At 51.3% G+C, this 21,984-nt stretch overlaps 1 protein-coding gene across 2 annotated transcripts in view; it reads left to right on the plus strand.

Annotated features, from left to right (window-relative positions):
- LOC144718709 (dual specificity protein phosphatase 8-like) overlaps nt 1-21,984 on the plus strand; it is a 52,852-nt gene that overhangs the window by 22,094 nt on the left and 8,774 nt on the right. For both annotated transcript variants that reach the window (XM_078594180.1, XM_078594181.1), the window contains 4 exons: nt 4,017-4,151; nt 5,275-5,998; nt 9,003-9,147; nt 17,958-18,136. In XM_078594180.1, the coding sequence (XP_078450306.1) occupies nt 5,768-5,998; nt 9,003-9,147; nt 17,958-18,136 (555 nt within the window). In that variant the 5' untranslated portion in view covers nt 4,017-4,151; nt 5,275-5,767. The remainder of the gene's footprint in view (nt 1-4,016; nt 4,152-5,274; nt 5,999-9,002; nt 9,148-17,957; nt 18,137-21,984) is intronic.

A 21,984-nucleotide genomic window follows, 5' to 3' on the forward strand; every position in this document is an offset into this window, starting at 1 on the left:
CGTAGCGCGAGCGCCCTAACCCCTGCACCACCGCTCCCCATGTTACCGCTGTGCAAAGGGTCACGTGCATCATCTGTCTATGCTGACGAGCTGTGTCTGCATGCGTGCAACAGCAGCGGCGGTGGTTTGGAGTGCCACCTGCGGACAGTACGTATTTGTGAGACTCTCCTTAAATAACGCCTGCTGTGACTTGATCAACGCCATTGTCCCAAGCATCTGCCTCGCCAGGATGCACCACTTTGGTTGTTCAGACAAACGCTTTCATTCGCGCGCCCCTGCGCTCTTTCTCCAGCACAGTTGTTTAGTTCAATTCTGAGGTGGCTACTCCGGCCGATGGCGCATGCCCATTGATTTATGGGCGCCGTGGAAAAGCGTTTGGGCATAGCTGTGTGCCAGAGGCACGGGGGGCTACGGTGGGTGTCATGTGCGTGTGTGTGTCCAGACACCACCGCCCACCCCCACAACCGTTTTTAGCTGTGACTAAGAGACACCCACAACAAGTTTGGATGAAAAAAATCATGGCACACATGGGTCTGCCGTTGTGTCCGCCCCTGAGAAGGAGTCGTAATTGCCGATGATGCTGATATGTGCTGATGGAAGGGGCCGTCCATAAATGACGTCACGCACGTAGGGGGGGGGGGGTCAGACATTTGTGACGATGTGTGACGAGGGGGGGGGGTGGGTGAGAAATGTGACGTCACATCAGAATGCGCAACTTTAAATAAATATAGACAACACGTTCTACTTAATTAAATCGACTTTTTAATAAATGTTTTCTCCTACAACATCAGAGTGCAGCGCCACATTAAATACGCACTACAATGACAATAGTTTAAAGCGATTTGAAGCATGTTTTCTTTTTAAAATGGAAATATGGTTTTGGGGGGGGTGGGCAGAGCTTTGTGACGTCATATTTGAGGGGGTGTCTGACGCCGTGTGACGAGGGGGGGAGGTCAAAAATCGTCCAAAATCGCGTGACGTCATTTATGGACGGCCCCTAACGACGCAACTTTGAAATTATGCACAGTGGGGGCACGGATAAGTAGGTTCAGCTGAGTCCGTTGCCAGTGGCTGCGTAGGTCCGGTGTTTAATCTCGTGCAGGCTGAGTTCAACCATCGCCACACCGCTGTCCAAAACACCTCTCATTCTGCTGCTTTCCTCTCACGGCTCAGCTCTTTAATTCCCTCCCGTTGCCTTTTTTCTCCAAGTTCAGAGTTTTTTTGGCCGCGAAAAATGTCCACGTGTTAAGCCGCTTAGTTGAGCTGTCATTTGTGTGGCCAGGTCGCTTCTGAACAACAGCTAGTGAGCTGAGTGGGCCTTACCTGGTGAGATAAAAAAAATAGTTTTGTTTAGTAAGCACTTATAATTATTTAGCTCAATTCAAGAGGCATTTTACCTGATCTCTTACACATCCAGGAGTGCTGTTTGTTTCTGCACACTCGATGTTATTGACCTTGGGGCCCTATGCTTAGCAACCATTATATATATTTTTAAAAAATGTAACAGTATCTGTAACCAAGTGGATGGGAGGGGAAACTTAATGATAATCCTAAGAATTTGTTTTATTTATTGAGTGCCTTTTACGCTGGGGTGTCTCAGAATTCTTGGCATTACACCTCGTCTCAACAATTTGCAAGGGCACCCCTAGCGGCAGCTGTCAACTCGGCACCTGGCCTGCAAGCGGACATTGGTCTGCCGGTAGTGGGCGATGATTGTGACGCGTAATCCCAATTGAGGAATTTCTCGGCTCCTATATAATTTACCTGTTTATCCAGGAATGCCACGCTGAGTCGAAGGACTCTTTTTCAGGAGGGGGCCCTGAATTGGGTTTTTATTATTTTAAGACGTTTTCAGCCAATTAATGACAATCAGTGTTTATTGTACAAGTGGGAGGAAACTGGAGCACCCGGCGAAAACCCACGGGTGCAACGCTCTATCGCCGTGGCGAGGCGCCTCCTCCCCCCTCCTCGGCGTCAACTCACAACCCTCACTACAAAGGCAGAACCCTCACGTGACGCGATCTCCGTAACGCTGTTGAGACATCAAAGTAAAAAGGACGTCGTGATGAACAAGGAATTATAACCTTTAAATGAAATAGGTCTGTGTCACCGCGCCCTTACAACTTGCACACGAGTTGATGCAATGAATATATCACGTCGCGGTCTGCTTTTTGCTTGCAAGCTTCGGATTTACTGCAATACACCCGTCCTTGGACGGACAAAAGGCGAGTGTATAAACACAATTAACAAACTATGGGAACCAATCGCGACCAGGACAGCCCCCAACTTCCAAAGTATGTGCGGCTGTGCCCCTGCGTGGCGGCGTGCTCGTGCGTGCCTGTGCGTGCATTGCCCACCACTCCAGCACCCGCCACTGTCAGGGTATTAATAGGAATTCGCTATTAAAGGGTGTCCCAGCCATGCCTGGCTTGGAGCTCACTGTATGACGGACTCGTTCTCTCTTTAGCACTTTGCTGTGCGTGCGTGCGTGTGTACGTGTGCGTGTGTATGTATGTGTGCGTGTGTATGTATGTGTGCGTGTGCGCGCTGAGCTGTGGTGCAGGGATTCGTGCACTGCACTGCAAACTCAAGTGGTGTTGGGTTCGATATCTATCCATGTGTATCATCAGTGGTGCTTCCTTTATGACCATCCTGCACCAGACCTCACCTTGGCTACGTACGAGTGTGCAGCCCTTTTGTCAGTCCGCTGGTTGGTGAGGGCTTTGACCCCAACGGCAAATGAGTCACGGGTGGATATTTAGCCATACTTCACCACGCTGGTCAGTGCGAGTTGGTGAAGGTGGCGAACATAGACGTGGGAATATAGATATACAGTACAACAATATTTTTTTTTGCTGCACTGCCTATAACGACCAGGTTAATACATGGTGGTCACCTGTCCAAGTATTATCCAGGATTAAATTTGCTTAGCTTTTCCAGATGCAATGAGATTGGCTGCATTCTAGGTGGTCATAGGCCCCCTAAGTTCACTGTGGCATAAAAAATATCAGCACTGGAGATATGCATAGGTGGGACTTAATGAGTGCTTGTTAACACCACTTCCCTTCGAAAGATCGCACTGCTGAATGCGAGATATTTGTATTCAGGGTTAGTGTGAGAATTGAAAAGTGGCGCATTGCGCTACAATCTCACCAGCCCGGGCTCAGTCCTTCACCTTTACACCGGTGGCAATTGGTATGTGAACCTGGCCTGGGCAACCCCTAGGTCAACTCAGCCCTTTAATGATTACACTCGGATGTAGCTCCCAACTTGAGCACCAAACAGTCCTACGCTCACGTGGGGGAGTGTATGGTGCTGTTCTCTCTTTGTAAACTCAGCATTGGTTGTAGGGCCTTTGTGAACGCACACCTGCATGAAGGCCTCCCCGTGCCGTGTTAGTCGTGGGGTTTGTTTCATCGTCCTTGCCTACTGCTGGCCAGCGCGGGTCTGTGTGAAGGAGGGAGGCCCAGGATCGGTTCGGATGTCACTCGCCGCTGACGTGAGCCGTGGCCGGGGACTCCCAACTCGTGTCGCCGGGTTCGTAGCGCGGTGCTCTGCCCGCTGTGCCACCGCTCGTAGCCAGCAACAGCTCATCCTGCCCAAGCAGGCGGCCGTGGTCTTAGGTGTCTCCGTGTGTGCGTGTGCGACCACCGTGGGGGGCGGCAGCGTTGCGATTAGCGCTCCGCTACAAACCCCGTGACCCGAGTTCGATTTCTGCTCACGGCCAATGCCAGTGACGATTATGTGGACCGGTCCTGGGCCTCCCTGAGGTCAAGTCGGCATCAACTGAGTACTTGGTGCGGTGTGTAAACATCGCCACTGGGGAGACAAAGCTGGCTGGGCGCGATGCCGGCCACCCACCCCCTCGTGTGCAGTGCCTGGCTTCATAGGTGCTCGCTAACAGCACTTGCCCCAACAGCCTGTCAAGGCTATATGGGGGAATGTTGTCTTTGGTGCCTGTTAAGGCGATAATGAGGGTTCTCTGTCTCTCTGTTTGTGTGCGACTGTGCGCACAGGTTGGAGCAGCATGACACTCATGCCTCCTACGGGGTGACTTCTCCCTCCTCGAGGTGGCTGCTGTCCCCTTGAGCTAGACGTCTGCGTGAACGTTGAGGTTCCTGTCAAAACTGTGCGCGGAGAGGAGGACAAAGGTGCGTATCTTTCTATTTGGACCTATGCATGGTGTCCGTACAGAATTCGTTTATCTTTTTTGAACACACTGAACTTTGCTGCTTCGTGTTTCCTTCTCACCTTCGCCAACCCGCACTAATCAGCATGGTGGAGTATGGCAAAATGACCCCACAATACCCGTACGGAGTGAGAAGGCCCTCATTGATTGTTAAGGCTCGGGGCACCTGAATCAAATCGCATCTGCAAGAATTGATGATTATCAATTTATGATAATTATTTGCAAACAGGCTAATCGAGTAGACAAGACTGCACAGTTGAGACAGAAATTATTGAGAAACAATACAAACGAGATGGTAAGAGGTAAAAAAGTTAGTAAAAAAAACAACCATTTATTGCATCAAATAGTGACTTTTAACTTTGACAATTCATCGTATAACGGGGAGGCGAATCATCACATTTACTATACTGTTGTATGTGAATGCATGTTCGCGTGTGTGTGTTTGTAGAGGAGCGGTAGTGTAGTGGTTAGCACACTGCGCTATGAACCCGGCGAGTTTGGTTCCCGGGCAGTGCCAATACCAGTGATGATTATCTGAGCCGGTCTTGGGCCTCCCCTAGATCGACTCAACCACTAATGAGTACCTGGTAAACATCGCCACTGGGGAGATCAAGGCGGCTTGGGGCGTGGTGCTGACCCGTCCACCCCACCGTGTGCCATGCCCGCCTTCGTAGGTGCTACTCGCAAACAGAAGTTGCGCCGAGAGTCTGTTGAGGCTATACGGGGGATCTTTGTCTCTGGAGAGACGCACAGCAGTGATCCGTACACACCGCTCCACCGTCGCAGCGGCCCAAATGCAATTCCTGGCGACGCATAACGGTGCCACCAAAACTTGGCTTGGGTCTCCCCCAAATCCACTCTGCCTGGAGCGCTGTGTCTAAATCACCGCCGCTGGCGAGACAAAAACAGCTCTGCGCGTTGCTAAATCCACCACCTGTTAATCTGCCCTGCCGGCCATAATAGGTGCTCACTAACAGCACTTTCTCCTACGGTGCAATGCAGGCTAAAAATGGGATCCTTCGTCTTTATTCGTGCGCCCTGTATGTGCTAATGTTAATTAAGCTTGCGTGCGTGTGCTTGTTAAGCCCCAATCCCCAGGAGGAATTTCCATTCTGAGAGCGACCACCACCACCACCAGCACCGGCACCGCCCCCCCCCCACCACCACTCAAGATGGGGCCGTCGCTCAGATACGACGCGGACGCGCCATCGTCCAGGCTGGCGGCATTTTCACCGGCGCCGCTTCTGCTGCCGCTGACGCCGCCGCCGCCAACGACCTCGTCTGACCTTGCTTGACCTCGAGGTCGACCCTCGTCAGGTCGACCGGCAGATCCGCTGCACCCCACCCACCCCTCTCCCGCCCACAAATACGGCAGCCGCGACCAACTGCCCAGCCGCCCTCTCTTGCTGCCCCTCCACGGCCGCCACCCCCCCCCCCCCCCCTATTTTTTTCTGCCGTCTGCTGCCACCTACTGTCGCGCCTCTCTCCACTTCCACCGCCACGTCGTTCACCTGATCGTGTTTTCCGCCGCGACGGCACGGCCGAAGCCGGTTCCTGCGATCGACGCTGCTGGGCGCCATGGTCGGAGGGAAGGTGGTGGGGCCCCGGCCGATGGAGGCCGACGCGCTAGCGGCCGTCCTGCGGCGGCGCGACTCGCGCTCGACGCTCATCGTCGACAGCCGTCCCTTCGTGGAGTTCGCGTCGTCGCACATCGTCGGCGCCGTCAACGTGGGCAGCTCGACGCTGGTGAAGCGCCGCCTGCAGCAGGACCGCGTGAGCGTGCGGGAGCTGGTTCAGCACGCAGCGCAGGTGGGCGGGCGGGCGAGCGCGTGACGAGCGTGTGACACGCGTGTGCGTATGTGCGTTCAACTTATTTCGCACCACCGCCGTACGTAGCCAAGTGTGCTGATCGGAGGTGGCGGGGAAGGACAACAAACGTAACACAAAGAGCAGTTCTAAAGAAATTCGTTTTCAATCTCGATGATTTAAAAGTGCATAGCTCCAGTGGCTTCCTAATATTGGATGGAAAAGCGGTTCCAGACGGCCGCAGAAGCGCATCCTTAAGCGCGCGATGCGGTGGCCGTCTTTGCTCGATGGCCAGCCAAAAAGCGGCTCGGAGAAAGACCAGAACTCACGCAATGATGAGTTGTTTCTCACCCCGCGACACGTAACTCACGGGTGATCGTCTAATAATGTTTTGGCCGTAAATAAGTTCAGCTTTCCAAAAGCTCTCCAACCAGCTGTCACCCACCTCTTTCTTTTAGCTTTTTGATTCCAGTCCCCCTTCAATCATTGCCCGAGGTATACATATTCTGGTTTTACCCCATTTGGGTCCCTGGAAGAGATGCCTTCAGTTGTTTAGAGAACATGGTGTAATTAACTTGAGCCCAACCTTACGGTCCTATTTATTAAGTTCTCCGGTTGTCGTGAGGTGTCATGTTTTCCAGTTTTATCCAGTATATCCATAAGAACGGAGTAACGCACGAATGATGAATTTATCCCGCTCAAATTTTTATTTAAAGCTTTCGTGACTGCAGGGATTCATATTTTTGGTTCTTTCTGTAAAGTCACGTGACTTTACCGAAAAAAACAATAATATTATCCCGCTCACTGAAGTATTATGCGGTCGTCAAATTAAAACGTTCAATATTTCCGAGGACAAGAGGATGTTGGAATCCATGCGTATGCATGCCTGATTTCTCTCGCACGCACATCGTTTTTCTCTCTGAATTTATCCCCGACCGAGTGATTGGCATCACGTCTTGGGACAAAGCATCCATTCGGATCTCTTTGTAGAGTAGCGCGAGATCTTTTTCGTGTTGGAAAACTGCCCACAGGAGCGAATATCACGGATAGTTTTAGATGCATGATGCACGCGTGCATGAGAGAACACGAGCAAGTTCGAGACAGCGGATTGACTGTTGAGAAAAATAAGTGGGGGCTTGAACAGGACACGTTGCTAGAAAGGATCGTGGCCAGAGGTCAAGACTGACGTTGGAATGGCAGTCAAAGGAGGAATCCGCATTCGAAAGGACATTGATTGGAGGACACGGAGCAGTCAAATCAGCTCTTGTGTGGGTGCCAAATGGATTTCTACATCGCAGGACCATGAGTGTTGGTGGTCAGTTGGGGAGGCCTTCATCCAGCAGTATATTGATCATGGCTGCTACTGCTGCTGTGGCATCACGCTCAATTCATGCTCTGAAAGTTTAGTTGAAATTGCCGTTGGCGTTCGGCTTATCAACCATATGGGGGCTGATCAGCCTTAAGTACTACTTCGTGGGAATTTAAGATTGCAAGTGCTTGTGTGTGTGAGCGGTAGTGTAGTGGTTAGTGTTCTGCGCTACAAACCTGGTTCGATTCCCGCTCACATCCAACACCAATGGGCCTCCCCTAGGTCGAAACAGCTTTAAATGAGTACCTGGTGCAGCGTGCAAATATCGCTACGAGGAAGACGAAGGCAGTCGGCCGTGATGCTGGCCACCCACCCCCTCGTGTGCCGTTCCGGCCTTCATAGGTGCTCGCAAACAGCACTTGCCCCAACAGTCTGTTCAGGCTATACGGGGGGAGAATATTTGTATTTGTGTTGTGTAAGTAAGAGCGTGCGTGTCGGGAGTGTCTCCATTGTGTTCACGTGGGTGCCGCTTCTTGCTTTCCTTCCTCATTACTTCACTTTAATAATATCCCAATGACGCAAGTCGCCTGACATCACGCACGCGCGAGCTCGCACCCAAGTTGTCGCTCGATGCTGGTCAGACCGGCATCTCCTGCCCCCCCCCCCACGACACTGGTCGCGAGTGGACGGCGGGGCAGGGTTTTTACAAGCGAAGAGGAGAGCCTCCCAGGGAGGTGTTGGTTTGCTCGAGGCGCTCACGTTCTTCCCCGTTAAGACCGCTGAGCCAGCGGTAGCACTCAGCGCGTCGTCACCACCAGCAGCAGCAGCAGCTGCTGTGTCCTCGTTTTCCTGGAATCGCCTCCTCCTTCTTCTTCGAGGTAGCCGCTGTCCTGGGAAACCCGCAATGTTTTTGTTCCAAGTTGCACAACAGTGCACCGGATCGAGACAATGCGTTCACGTACTACGTTGGACATCTTTCGCGCCGCACGTAGCCAACCGTGCTCATCGGAGGTGCGATTGTGGTCTCAGCTTTGTCACCGACGTGGTGAGGAATGGTGAAATAAACTCCCACGATCGATGTCGCGTGGGAGGCCTTCGTCTAGCGGTGGAATGACCAAGTAAGCAATTTCACCATTTTATAGCGAATCCTGGAAAACTCAGATCTGGGAATTGTCATTGCTTCCTCAAATAAAACACGGGCCACGTGCCACTCGACTGCCACACTGTGCCTATGAAGGGGTTGCAAATGGATCTAAAAAAGTCAATTTTCGAGGTGGCTGGGTAGCCCATAGGTTTGGATGCTCAGCTGGCACTGCTAAAGTCCTGGATTGAAATACAGGCAACCACCTGTGATTAAGGCAGTTTTCAAGTGTAGAGAGGATATAATCTTAGCCTGGTCACCCGCGATCCATCCTCTGTTCCATTCTTGGAAGATGTGCGTGTTGAGGTCTGCTAGCCATGAGTAAGTCTTCAGGAGAGAGTTCCTAAGTTTTGCTTTTCCTCCTCTGAATGAGCCCAGACCACAGTGGTTTACCATGTGACAACAGGTTGGGTTGTGTGGCCACAGTCGCACCGTGGCTTGTCTTTCATTTTCCATCCTCCAATAGGAAGCATCCAACAGATGGATGCTTCGCCTCATGACACGGTGGCACGATAGCCCCATTTGTCCCGTGCGAATGAACGTATGTGTTTGCGCAGGCGCAGGTGGACACGATGGAGTGCCGCAGCGTGGTGGTGTACGACCAGAGCACGCGCGACGTGCGCCGGCTCGCTCCCGACCACTTCGTGTGCGTGCTGCTCGCCAAGCTGGAGCGAACCTTCCCCGGCGTCGCCCTGCTCACGGGTAACGCACGCAGCCACGCACGCAGCCACGCACGCACGCAGCCACGCACGCACGCTTTCACGCGCGCGTTCACGCGCGTTTCGTAGGTGCTCACTAACAGCACTTGCCCCCGACAGTCCGGTTCAAGGCTACACGGGGGGATCTCACGCGTTTACACAAAGTGAGTGCATGTGTAATGGCAGGGTGACACCTGCTGGCCTGGAAGGGGAATCACGTGTAGGGGCACGGTTAAGTAACAACCAATCAGAGAGGGAGATGTATCTGGGGTAAAGGTAACAGGTGGAGCTAGCAGATATACTCCGGGAACCTGCTCGAAGGTTCCATGAGAGGGCGTGGCCAGAGGCGGGGCTTAGCCACGCCTGGGGGGATATCAGGGGGAACGGACCCGGAGCTCGGGGCTCGTGTGTGGGGTCCTGGGTCTTGGCTGCGTCGTTGCTCGCAGACATCTCTCTCCGTCGTCCGGCCACGTGGAAGATCTCCCGCGTGGTTTCCATCGCCGTCATCGTCACGCCGCCAGCCAGCGGCGTAGCCGAGTGGGGGCGGTGGGACCACGCCGAGTGATCGGCTGTGTGTAGCCAGTAGAGACGTTAATACCTCGTGTTGTACTCGGTGTGGGAGAGGATGAGTGTTGGCCTGTGTTGTGCTCCGTGTGAGTAATATAGAAGAAGTACTCTCTACACGGCGTGTCGCGGAAGTCGCTCAACAGACTGCTGGGGCAAGTGCTGTTAGCGAGCGCCTATGAAAGCCGGCACGGCACACAGGGGGATGGGTAGCCAACGCCACGCCTGGCCACCTTTGTCTCCGCAGTGCTGATGTTTACACACCGCACCAAGTGCTCACTTAAGGCTAATTAGACCTAGGGGAGGCCCAGCAGCGGTTCAGATATTCTTTGCTGATGTCGGCCATGAGCGTGAATCGAACTCGGGTAGCTGAGTTCATAGAGCAGTAAGCTCACCGGGTTGTGTTACAATATTTTGAGGTCTTGGCACGCGCGCGCACGCCCGTGCGTGTGTGTATGTGTGTGCAGTCTCATCACGTTATTTCGCTTGCCACTGTTGTGGCGATGGAGGGGGGGGCAGCAGTGGGGAGAGAGAAAGGGTTGCCCAAGGGACGTTGGTTGCCAGGCAGTGACCCCACAGGTACCGTGTTTACCAGTTTGGCTGCCAAACCATTTGTTCAGATGCTCTCTGTCGAGCCACTTTGTACAGAGCCAACAGTCCGATGTTTGCAATTTCCATGGGTCGTTCTTAACAAAGTGCATTGTCTGCGAATTACAGTCATCATCATCATCAACATCAGTAGACGTGTTCTATCTGCTGCTTGATGAAACCTCCCCATGCCACGGTGCCGATCAGGCTATCCCATTGGCGATTATGTCATGATGACTCCAGAAAAAACAGAGCTAGAGCGACGAAATTGACGGGTTACAGAGTCGTCACTGGGAAAAGAACAACATCTCAGTAGCCACGGGAGTGGCGAAGCGATCGGGGAGCCCTCTGCCCAGCGGTGGGTAGACACGGGCCCGGTTCAAACTCGTGCAACTTGGCAGCATCTCTGGCTCTCTACCAGACGCCGAGAAATCGGCTCGCACAGTCGCTGGCCGGTCGAAGTTTTTCGTGTCGGCCTCGATCGCAATCCGCTTTCTGGATGCCCTTCCCCGCTGCCGGTCTGGCTGCCTGCCGACGTCTTCTTCATCTCTGGCTTCTTGTCGTCGTCGTCGTTGTGTTCAACAGCCACGGCTTGGCCGTCCGCGACGGACACCGCATCACTCGGCGTCCCAGCGGAGCGCTTGTGTTTTCTGACGGCCCAGTGCGTGTACACGTGCGGCCCTTTGTCAATATTCGCTGCTGGCTGACGGACCTTCTCACACCATGTGGGTTGTGGTGCGGGGGGGGGGGGTTATTGGCCATACTTCATCAGGTGGGTGGGTGTGGGTGGGCAAAGGCGAGGAACACACATGTGATAGCATGAAAGTATAGTATAACAATGGGTTTACTGCAGTCAGCTGCCCACCACATAGCCCGCTACACACGTACCATTTTTCTTTCCGTGCGTGTCGCCCACAGAACCATTAGACGTATGTATGTATGTATGTGTGCACTTCTTTCGCACCGTACGTCGCCAACTGTACAAATGGGAGGCTCGGGGAAAGGACAACAAACGAGACGACACTATAACGTGCAATGTGACTTCCCGTGAATGTGTTTGCTGACAGCAGCACTTCGTCTGACAAGCCTGACACTGCTGATGAGAGCCAGAAGGTCAAAACAGGTCCAGAGCTTGCTTTTTGATACAAATGCTGCTTGCTCATATTGCCCTGGAAAGCCAATCGACTGCTATACTACTTGTACGCTGAGATACAGAACAGGCTTCTGCTGACACGTGCTGTCCTTTCTGATAGTCAAAGGGGTGGGCAGTTGGCGCTGAGGCTGGACACGATGACATAGTTGTCACTGATTGGCCTGTTGATTGAAATGTGCCAGGCAAAGCCATGCCCTTTTTGCACGCTGATGTCACCAAAAATAGTAACCCAGATGCCACGCAGACACCGCCGCCACCGGAGCCACAGTCTTGACGACGGTCGCTGTGTTGCTCTGTGCAAATCTCTCCTCGCGGACTGGGGTCCTAAGTTGCTGAGGCCGGGCTTTAGGCCTCGTCAGGAGAATCGTTCCTCCGACTGAGCAGTGCGCCGGTGTTTTAATGCTGTTAAGTACGATTAACATCTCACCCGTATGACCGTATGCCACCTGAGCTTGTCAGATCTCGTGAAGCTCAGCAGGTTGAAGCCCGGATGAGTGCTAGGACAGGCGACTGGCATGCACAACAGGCTGTTTTTGGCTGCTGTGGGGCTACGTGGTGGGCAGCAGAAGGCATTGCCGCGGATTCCATGTTGTACTGTACTGATATGGCTCTGTATCTCTGCTCCCCGCCTTCATCAACCTGCATTGACCAGCATGGTGAAGTATGGCCACACTGTGCCACTGCTCACGAAAGCATCAGAAGTACTGTAATCTAATTTGAAGGCTATTTTCAAATCCTTTCTGAGTGGGCCGTTTCAAAGGTCGTTGTAAAATGTGCCGACTTAAACAGATTAGCTGGCGATGATGCTGATGCTGCTGCTGGATGCACAAGCACAACTCAACAAAAAACTCAACACATTCGTCAATACGACTTGGGTATACTTTTAAAAGACACGCCCTGGTAATAACAGGCGTCGATTCGGGCCAATGGCCCCTCCCTTCTTTACAGCACACTTAAAGGCAATGGCGAAGGGCCATTGCCCGAAACGTCGCCTATTATATACTCTTCCCTTTGAGGCTGCAGTGTTGTCGACGGAGGTGCAGATTTAAGTGTCGCAGTGGTTGCAATGTACGGGCATAGAGTGTGAATTGCACAACGCCCTGCGAATGTGATATTCAACAGTGGAAGACTGTGTTGCCTGAAAGCTACGTTCTCACCAGCCTAGCCTTGACTTGCGTGCGACTGGATTGTGGAATTCAATTGGCTGGGATGCTTGCGTATCCTGGCGGCGTCACCGAAATAATACTCGTGTTGCTCCGGCACGTGATTGAAAGTTATGCGGTGATTGTGTAATGTTTATATTGTACTTGCGGACCCATTTGTGTTGATCCACTGCTGGACGAGGGCCTCCTCATGTCGTTCGTGGGGGTTTTGACCATGCTGGAGCATAGAAACACAGTACAACAGTGGATTTTACTAAGCTGCCCTCTGTTGCCCACCACGCAGGCCTGTAAACCTATGACAACGTGTTTGTTCATGGTTCCTATTCTTGGTTCTTTCGGTAAAGTCACGTAGAAGGGAAATAATAAAATAATAATAAAACATAATTAGATACAATTCTTATTATGTTTTATTTTAATAATAATAAAACATAACAAGATAAGATTCTTATTATGTTTTATTTTTATTATTGTATTATTTCCCTTCTACGTGACTTTACCGAAAGAACCAAGAATATGAATCCATGCAGTCACGAAAGCTTTAAATCGAAATTTGTTCATGGTTGTCACCCATCCAAGTACTGTGCAGGCTTCCATGCACATTCCAGGTGATTTAGTATTTAGGTTATCTGGAGAGAAAAAAAAAATCATATTTAAATTAGTGCAACTGAATTATCAAAAGCATATCACCCATTAAAACCTGATTAAGGCAGCCGTGCACACCAGCTTGAGACATGTTTTCCGATACGATTATTTAAAATCGGTCGCCCTTGGAGTTCTTAAAAATGCCCGTAATCCTAAAATTCATCAAAATGGTCTATTTCTGCTTGGCCAGTTCACTGTGCGGCGAGGCTCCACGACATGCAAATCGTGAAAGTATTTCTTCTGCTTTCTGCATTCTCCCACACTGCGACAGCAATAGGTAATGTTGAAAACATTGCCTTCGCATTCTTGAGCACGTACGGCAACGCGTGCTGTGCGTTCCGGAGCACGGCATGCAGCCAAGTGTGCGTAACCACCAGGTTGTTTTTATTTCCATGTTTTGTAACGTTGCTTTGAGGGGGAAGTGCAAATCGTCATTTCTTAAGTGGGAGGCAAGGTCATACAGTCGCAACGTTTGTGTGTCGCAGCGAGAAGGCCCTAGGTTCGATTCCTGACTCGGATGCCTTTCTTGCGTGTGGCATTGGTATGTTCCCCCCCCCCGCTCCCCCTCCCCGTCCGTGTTTTGAATGGGTTTCTTCCGCGTTGTCCTGGTTTCCTCCCGTAGCTAAACATTAAACACACACACACACAATGTAACTGGTATTAGGCCAAACATACCAATTCTGCAATAAAAGTTTCCTGCAAATTACTCAATTCGGATAACGCACAGGAGCAACATTGCCCCCGACTCCTAAAAAAAAGAGTCTTCAGACTCAGTGAGGCTTTCTTTAAAAAGCAAGCGTAATCATAATAACGATTAACTGCCATCTTGTGCAAAATTAATAGCGGTAAATCACGTGGTTACGGAGCATTTGAGATGACTGTAAAACATTTTGTCTTACGTAAACACTGTTGACAATAGTATCTTCATTTGGGGAATAAGTAAGATAAGAAGAAATGTCTTCTTACGTTAATCTTATTATTGGACGTCCATATCGCACGCTTGCAGGGTGGGGACATGTCGCTGCGGTTAGCGCACTGCACTGCGAACCTGGCGACCCGAGTTAGATTCCCGGCTACCATCGGTGGCCGAGTGACATCGGAACAGGCCCTGGGCCACCGCTTCACCAACCCACGCTGACCAACGTGGTGGAGTATGGTAGATATATATAACATTAAACTAAAGTTTTTTGTTTTTGTTACCAGGTAAGGCCCACTGGGCTATGTGGCTCTTTTTGCAGAAGCGACCTAGCCACAAATGATAGCTCAACGAAGTGGCTTATCGTGTGGAAATTTATAGCTGCCAAAAAAACTCTAAATGCATGACTTGACACAGTGTGGTGAGACATTCATTCAGCCCTGAATGAACATTAATTCAATGATTGCACAATGCACTAGGTTATTGGCAAGAATGGTGTGGAAAATTGCACGGTAATCAATGTCTCAAAACATTTACAGGACACAATATTCAGACAAAATCAACCGTGAACCCACAGTCCATGACAACTTTTAACATTCCGCGGGGGTGAAAATCCCAAAATTCGCGAGTCCTGTGGCTAAGAACTCACGGTGTGTCACAGACTTCAGTGACAGCATTCCCAACATTAACGCTACTTAACAAGTAGCATAATTTTGGTATTTTTTTGTTTCTCTGTTATGTAGGCATGTATGTTGAACTTCTTTTGCACTGTACATAGCCACAGAGTTCCATTCACCTATTAGAAGATGACATCTGGGCGATGATCATTGTGACCAACATTGTAAATGGATTGTGTCTTTTTTAGACGTTTTTGCTATAAGGCCATCCTTCAATGACTTACCATAGCAGACGATGTGACAGGTATTTACTGGCCATTTTAGAGAAGAAGTTGGTCATAAAAGTCCTTTCCTTTTACAAGTTTCTGGGTCTCCTTTGAAAATGTAATCATTTGTCTTGAAATGGCCTGGTGGCTCAGAGGTCAAAGCCTCAGGCCGGCAGCGCTTAGATCATGGGTTTCAATCCAGACAGCCGCCAGTGATTAAACCGGTTTCTCAAGTGTAATAAGTTGATGGGCTCAGCCCGGTCACCAATGACTTAACACGCAACAAAAACCCCTCATTGTATTAAATTTGGTTCTGCACTGAATTTTGTTCCAGTCTAGTTCTGAGTATTACAAAAAAAATTCAGTTTGAAAGCCACGTGACGCACGTTCATCTGTAGCAGGGCGGGTGGGGAAGTGCTGTCCACTACTTCATGGAAGAGAGTTTTCTCAGAAGTAGCTCTGTGGTATCCACATCAGCGAGCAGTTCTCGAACACAAAGAAGAAACCCAAAGATGGGTTTTCCGTCTTGTGATGATGGGGCTCTGATTGAACAATTGTTTTAAAGTTGGTTAAAAAGACAACATGCCGTGCAGCAATATGATTCACCCTGTTGTAAATACGTGAGCCGTTGCGTTATTTTCCTCACGTGACTCACTGCCCCTTTAGCCGGGCGCTGGTGGCGCACGTGACCTGTAACCCCGCACTGTGAAGGCAGCAGCGAGGGTTGGTGGATCACACATTCCTGAAACTCCCAAACCCTCTGTCCCGCGAGGTCGCCATCTCCTGGTGGGGCCAGGGTATGACGGCAGTACAGCAAGTGGACTAATTTCCATCTGTGTTCCATCTGTATGGGGTTGTGACTTGCCCTACGGTTCCCCTCCCACGTGTTAGTTTTCTCCGTGTACAGTACTCCAGTTTTCTCCCACGTGTATAAACACTCATTGATGGAGTTGGACAAACATCCCATTATTGGGCCACAGAGCTTTGAAACTATAAACTAAACAATTTTTTTTATTTTACCAAGTAAATCCCACTGAGCTATATAGCTCTTTTTCAGAAGTGACCTGGCCACAAATAATAGTTCAACGAAGTCGCTTATTAGATGGAAATTTACAGCATCCATAGACTCTAAGCGCACGTTTAAGAATGCGGAGTGATAAACCGGAGAACCCGGAGAAATTTCCACACGACCATGGGGAGAACATGCAAACTCCAAATAAGTAGGCGTCAGGACTGTATACCAGGCGAGGTAGTTAACATTTTTCAATTGTTGGTAGCGCCACTTCTGTCTGCGGTTTCTCACGCCAATGAATCTCCCTCTCAGAGAGTGAACGAAAACTGCTCGCATTCATTATTTGAGCCACCCACACAAGCTGAAAGCTCGCGAACACCCAGGCTCTCCCAAAAGTTGTCGCCTTGCCCCCCCCCGAGTCTCAGCATAAGCCCCTTGGCGCACGCTTCCTGAGCCGCACAGACCCAGGGTTTGAACTCGGGGGCTTCCCAGCGGTGCTGGCCGAGTTCCCCCGCACGGGCATCGGGCGCCGTGAGACCACAACGCGAGTGCAGGCTGCCTGCAGATGCTCACGAGAAAAGCATGCGCCGGTGAGGTCATGCCGCCTGTGAAGTGCAGCTGGGAGTGGCGTTTATATGGGTGGTAGTTGGGAGGTATGGGGGGGGGGCGGTGTGGGGGGGGTTTGCGAAGAGGAGATGACTCAATTTGTTTGGGGTTACACCTTGTGCAGCAACACACACGCATAACACGCGCACGCAAGCACACACGTGCAAACGCACACTCTTAACGAGCGCGCGCTTTTGCACGCACGGTGCGGCATATACGGTGCGGTCCGTGTGCAGACACCCAAACTGATTTCTAATGATCCTCTTAACTTTCTTGTCGGCAAATTGGACCACCTGTAATTGGACGAAGCGACTAGAATATTACGTTGGACTTGCAACCCATCTCTCCTTGCCAAAAACATCTGGCAGTTCACCAGAATTGGTTCAAGCAAGCCTGCGCACTGATGAGACATTGTCGAAACCACTCCAGAATGTTCTTGCATTGAACAAAAGCCGCTGAAATTGTGCACTCCCAGAATTCTTTGTGTTTGATGGGAACCGTCTGAAAAATACGAGGAACACGTATGAAGGAAATATATTGCCTGCTTATTTATGATGTTGGACTAAGTGTATCAGGAGAGTGTTAAGTGGATTGAGACCGGTGTTTATTTATCTTACTTCTTCAAGTTACCTTAGTGGAGTATCTCTAAATGAATCAATACTCCACATGCAGAAAAGCGTGTAAACACACAATGCCCGTACACACACACACAGGCTCGTTCGTGTGTGTGCGTGTGTGACCGTGGAATGTGTCTGTGTTTTCGTGCTCGCACACGTGCGCATGAGCTAATACGTGTGTGTAAGCGGACATGAATGCGTATGTACGTACGTGCTTGCATGTGTACAAGCTTGTGTGTGTGTCTGCACATAAGGAAGTCGCCCTCCACCCACAGAGGAGCGATGCTCACAACAACGAGCAGAACGCCGTGTGGCTAAAATGCTGAAAGTTGGCACAGTGGGGAGCACCGTTTGTGCATCTCTACCAGTCATCTGGAAAGCGCATCAAGCGATATCTGAACCGGTCCCGGGCCTCCTTGGCCTCCCCTGGATTGAATCGGCCTCAAACAAGTGCCTGGTGAAGGCGTGCAAACATCAGCGCTGGCGAGAGAAAGGTGGCCGGGAATGGTGTTAGCCACGCCACCCTTTCGTGCGTCGTGCCTGTCACAACGAGTGCTCGCTGACAACGCTTGCCCCCAACAGTCTACGCATTACAGTATATACGGGTAGGGAGGAGAGCATCATTGTCTTTCTGTATGCACGTGTCTGCTGCACGTGTGTGTGCGTGCAGGGGGCTTTGCTGCGTTCTCCGCGTGTTTCCCGGGGCTGGTGGAGGTGGCTCGGCCGCCCGCCCCCCTCCCCTCCAGCATCTCCCAGCCGTGCCTCTCCTCCTCCTCCTCCTGCAGCCTGGGCCCCACCTGCATCCTGCCGCACCTCTACCTGGGCTCGCAGAGGGACGTGCTCGACCGGGTGAGAGCGACAAGCACACAAAGACAAAGGCTCCGCTACCCCCCCCCCATATAGCCTTTAAGTGCCATTGGCGAGCACCTATGAAGGCCGGATCAGTACACGAAGGGGTGGGTGGCCAGCACCACGCCCGACCGCCTTTGTCTCCCCAGTGGCGATGTTTACATACTGCACCAGGTACTCATTTGAGGCTTAGTCGACCTAGGGGAGGCCCAGGACCGGTTCAGATAATCGTCACCGGTTTTGGCCGTGAGCGGGAATCGAACTCGGGTCGCCGGGTTTGTAGCGCAGCGCACTAACCGCTGCACTACCGCTCCCCGCACAATCACTCGCACACAATCACACTTTCACACACTTACAGACACCCGCACCTCTGATTAACACGGCTGGCTACGTACGGTGGGAAAGAAGTTCAACATACATACAGTTCAACATACTTACACGCAATTTCATGCACATACATACACACACATTCACACTTCTATATACACACACACGCATGCCACAAATGCACAAACGCAACAATCACACTTGAACACGTTCACTTGTGCACATTAAAAGACAAAGCTCCCTCATATATTATTGAGGCGACCGTTCGGGCAAGTGCTGCTAGCAAACGCCTATTAATGCCGCCTTGGCACATGATGAGTGGTGTGGCCAGCTGGGCCGCTGTTGTCTCCCCGTTGCTGGATTGTTTACGTTCAGCTCCAGGAACTGATTTTGAAGCCGAGTTGAACCAGGCGAGGCCCAGAATTTATTCAGATATCGCTCACGGTTAACGCCCCCGAGTTCGTCGCGCATTGCACTAACCACCGCGTCACCGCTCCCCGTGCACAGTCAACAACAGAATCAACAACAACCGTGATTCCCCACGAAGTGGCGGTGACGTCACCACGGCGCTTGTGCCAGGCCATGTGCACTTTAAGGCCACGTGAAGTCTCAACGCCCGCTGGCAGGGGGTCACGGGACAGACCCCAGTGCCATGGGTTGGCCGACTGAGATGACTGGCCGATGCATCACCTGTGCACATTTACAAAAGACAAAGATCCCCCCCCCCCCCAGTATAGCCTGAACAGACTGTCGGGGCAAGTGCTGTTAGCGAGCACCTATGAAGCCGGCACGGCACACGAGCGGGTGGGTGGTCAACACCACGCCCGGCCGCCTTTGTCTCCCCAGTGACGATGTTTACACACCGCACCAGGTCCTCATTTGAGACTGAGTCGACCTAGGGGAGGCCCAGGACCGGTTCAGATAATCTTCACCGGTGTTGTCCGTGAGCGGGAATCGAACCCGGGTTGCCGAGTTCGTAGCGCGGCACGCTGATCGCTACACCACCGCTCCCCACATTGACACACACAATCACGCGCACACACACACACAGGCACTCATGGTGAATGACACAGGTGTGTGGTGAAGTCATCAACTCGCACAGTGCCTCTGTGTCCGCGCTAATGATTTTGAGCTCTGTAGCAGAGCAGGTGCTCATTTTATGTCAAGTCGACCTATGGCAAGCTCAGAGCAGATCCACTTAGCAACTGGCACTGCTTGCGTGTGAAGTGACCTAGGATTATTATCCTTGAGACTCACGGTTTTGGGTGTCTCACGTCCACGAAATGGATTCTCACGTTTCTCGTCGTTGTTGTTGTGGTGGTTGTTTTACCTGATGTAAATACCTCAACCCAGCCCTAATTATTGCGGTCCACGGGCAGCTGTTGCCGATGATTCAGGGTCATATTTAAGGGTCAGTTCCGACAGTTGTGTCGTTCCTTGCAACCTTTTCTATGAGAAAACAGCGGGAAACGAGTAAAAAAAAAGTTACCCAAGGTTATTCTTATTAAATCGTTAAGAGTGGGGGTCTTCGCATAGTGGTGTACGTTAACCCATTGCTGCTACACAAACTCCTTCATTAAACCCCCCCCCGCCCCACTTCTTTTGTTCAAAGTAGACTCACCCTTGCCTCCTGCGTGACACGCGATTCTGTGCCTCAGTTGCTGGAGTTTCAGGCTCCAGTTTCTTCGGAATCTTTGGTTTCTGTCTCCATTTTCTCGAGTTTTAGTTTCAGCCTTTTTTGGGGTCAACCCCCCCCCCACCCCGAGGTCTTTCAGGAGGGGGGCCTCACGGCTTCGAGATCCCCTTTTGGGGGTTTGACATGCACGTCGTGAGCGGTCAGCGATCGAACCAAGGTTGCCGGCGCTTGGCCGCATTGCGCCCGTTTGCTATTGTGCCACGCACTCTCTCAAGCAAGCGCGCGTGCGCGTGTTATGTGGGGAGCGGTGGTGTAGCGATCAGTGCGCAGACTCGCAACCACACAAACATGTTCGCTTGCGCACGCTTCAACGTGGGAAACTTTTGTTGTCCACGCAGTATAAGTGGAGCTGCTGTGGCGTCGAGCAATTCTTTTTGGGTGGCAGGGCGGTGCAGTGGCAACACATCAAGAAGGGCCTGGGTTTGATCACCATCTCTGGCACCGATCTGCACGGAGTGTTTGTACGTTCTCCAGCTGCTCTGCTTGGGTTCCCGAGTTTTCCGGTTTCCTCCCCAAGAAAATCAAAACCATACAAATGTACATGCTGTTGGCCAAACATCCCAATGCTGAAAAGTGACCTGCAAATCACTCAATTGGGATTAAACACTGCAGCAGCAGTATCGCTCCCAACTGAAAACTTGGCAGGACCCTCCTGATAAAGAGAGTTGAGACTCGGTGCGGCTTCCCTGGTTAAATAAGTATAATGATGAATCGATTAATTGTCTAATAAACTGTGTCGGCTGATTATTATAGAGCTTTGAGATAAGTTCATGCCTAGGAGTAAGATGGATTGTGGCATGGCGGGATCGTAAAGGGATGACGTGGGCATGGGGAGGCCTTCATCCAGCAGTGGATAGACAATGGGTGATGATGATGGCGTGAGCCTGTTATGCATTTATACCAAGTACGCTGAACAGCGTAAATCTCAAATCGTCAACAAATAAGTGCACTAAGATCCTCCGTATAGCCTTAACAGACTGTTGGGGCAAGCGCTTTTTAGCGAGCACCTATGAAGGCCGGCACGACACACGAGGGGGTGGGTGGCCAGCACCACGCCTGATTATTATTTTAAGTGCACGTACACACGCGCACCAACACGTGTACCGACACGCGGATGTGTTCACACTTGCAGGCAAACACATAGTGCACATTTACGCATAGTTACGCGCACACACCGTGTAAACAATGACATAAAGCCAACTAAATACGCTCTTTCATAAATGCACGGACCGTGTTAGTAACAGCCAGACGTAGGAGTGGTGTAATAATGATTAGCACGGGTACAATTACATTCCCTTTTGTCAGTCCACTGCTGGACAAGGGTCTCCCTACGCCGAGTTGGTTGTGGGTGGTTATGATGCCGTACTTCACCACCGCGCCGGACACTGCGGATTGGTGAAGGCGGGGGAGCATAGACGCGGGAGCGTGAGAAAGCACAGTACAGCACAACGATGGATTGTTTCGCAGCACTGCCCTGTGCTGCCCACCACTTAGCCCCACATAGCAGCCGATAACACCCTGTCATACACGGCGGTCTCCCATCCAAAGCACTATTCCTGCTGATCTGTGCTCAACGTCCGAGATCTGACCAGATGGGGCACAATTCAGGTGTATTATTTCTTGACGGGTGAAGACGATAATGATGATGATGATGGTGAGGAAGATGATCTCACTGCCAGTGACCTCCCAGGTGTCATTCCTAGCATCATCGGCAGCGATCGCTGTCTGTGGCTGTCGGGCAAAAGCTGCTCCTATGTTGTTAAAAATAAAACCAGTATTTCTCTGCTCGAATGAGTTCTGCGGCGTCGCTCATCACCTATGTTGA

The sequence above is a fragment of the Lampetra planeri genome, chromosome 5 (assembly GCF_965212315.1).
Source record: "Lampetra planeri chromosome 5, kcLamPlan1.2.h2, whole genome shotgun sequence".
In the NCBI taxonomy this organism is placed as follows: domain Eukaryota; kingdom Metazoa; phylum Chordata; class Hyperoartia; order Petromyzontiformes; family Petromyzontidae; genus Lampetra; species Lampetra planeri.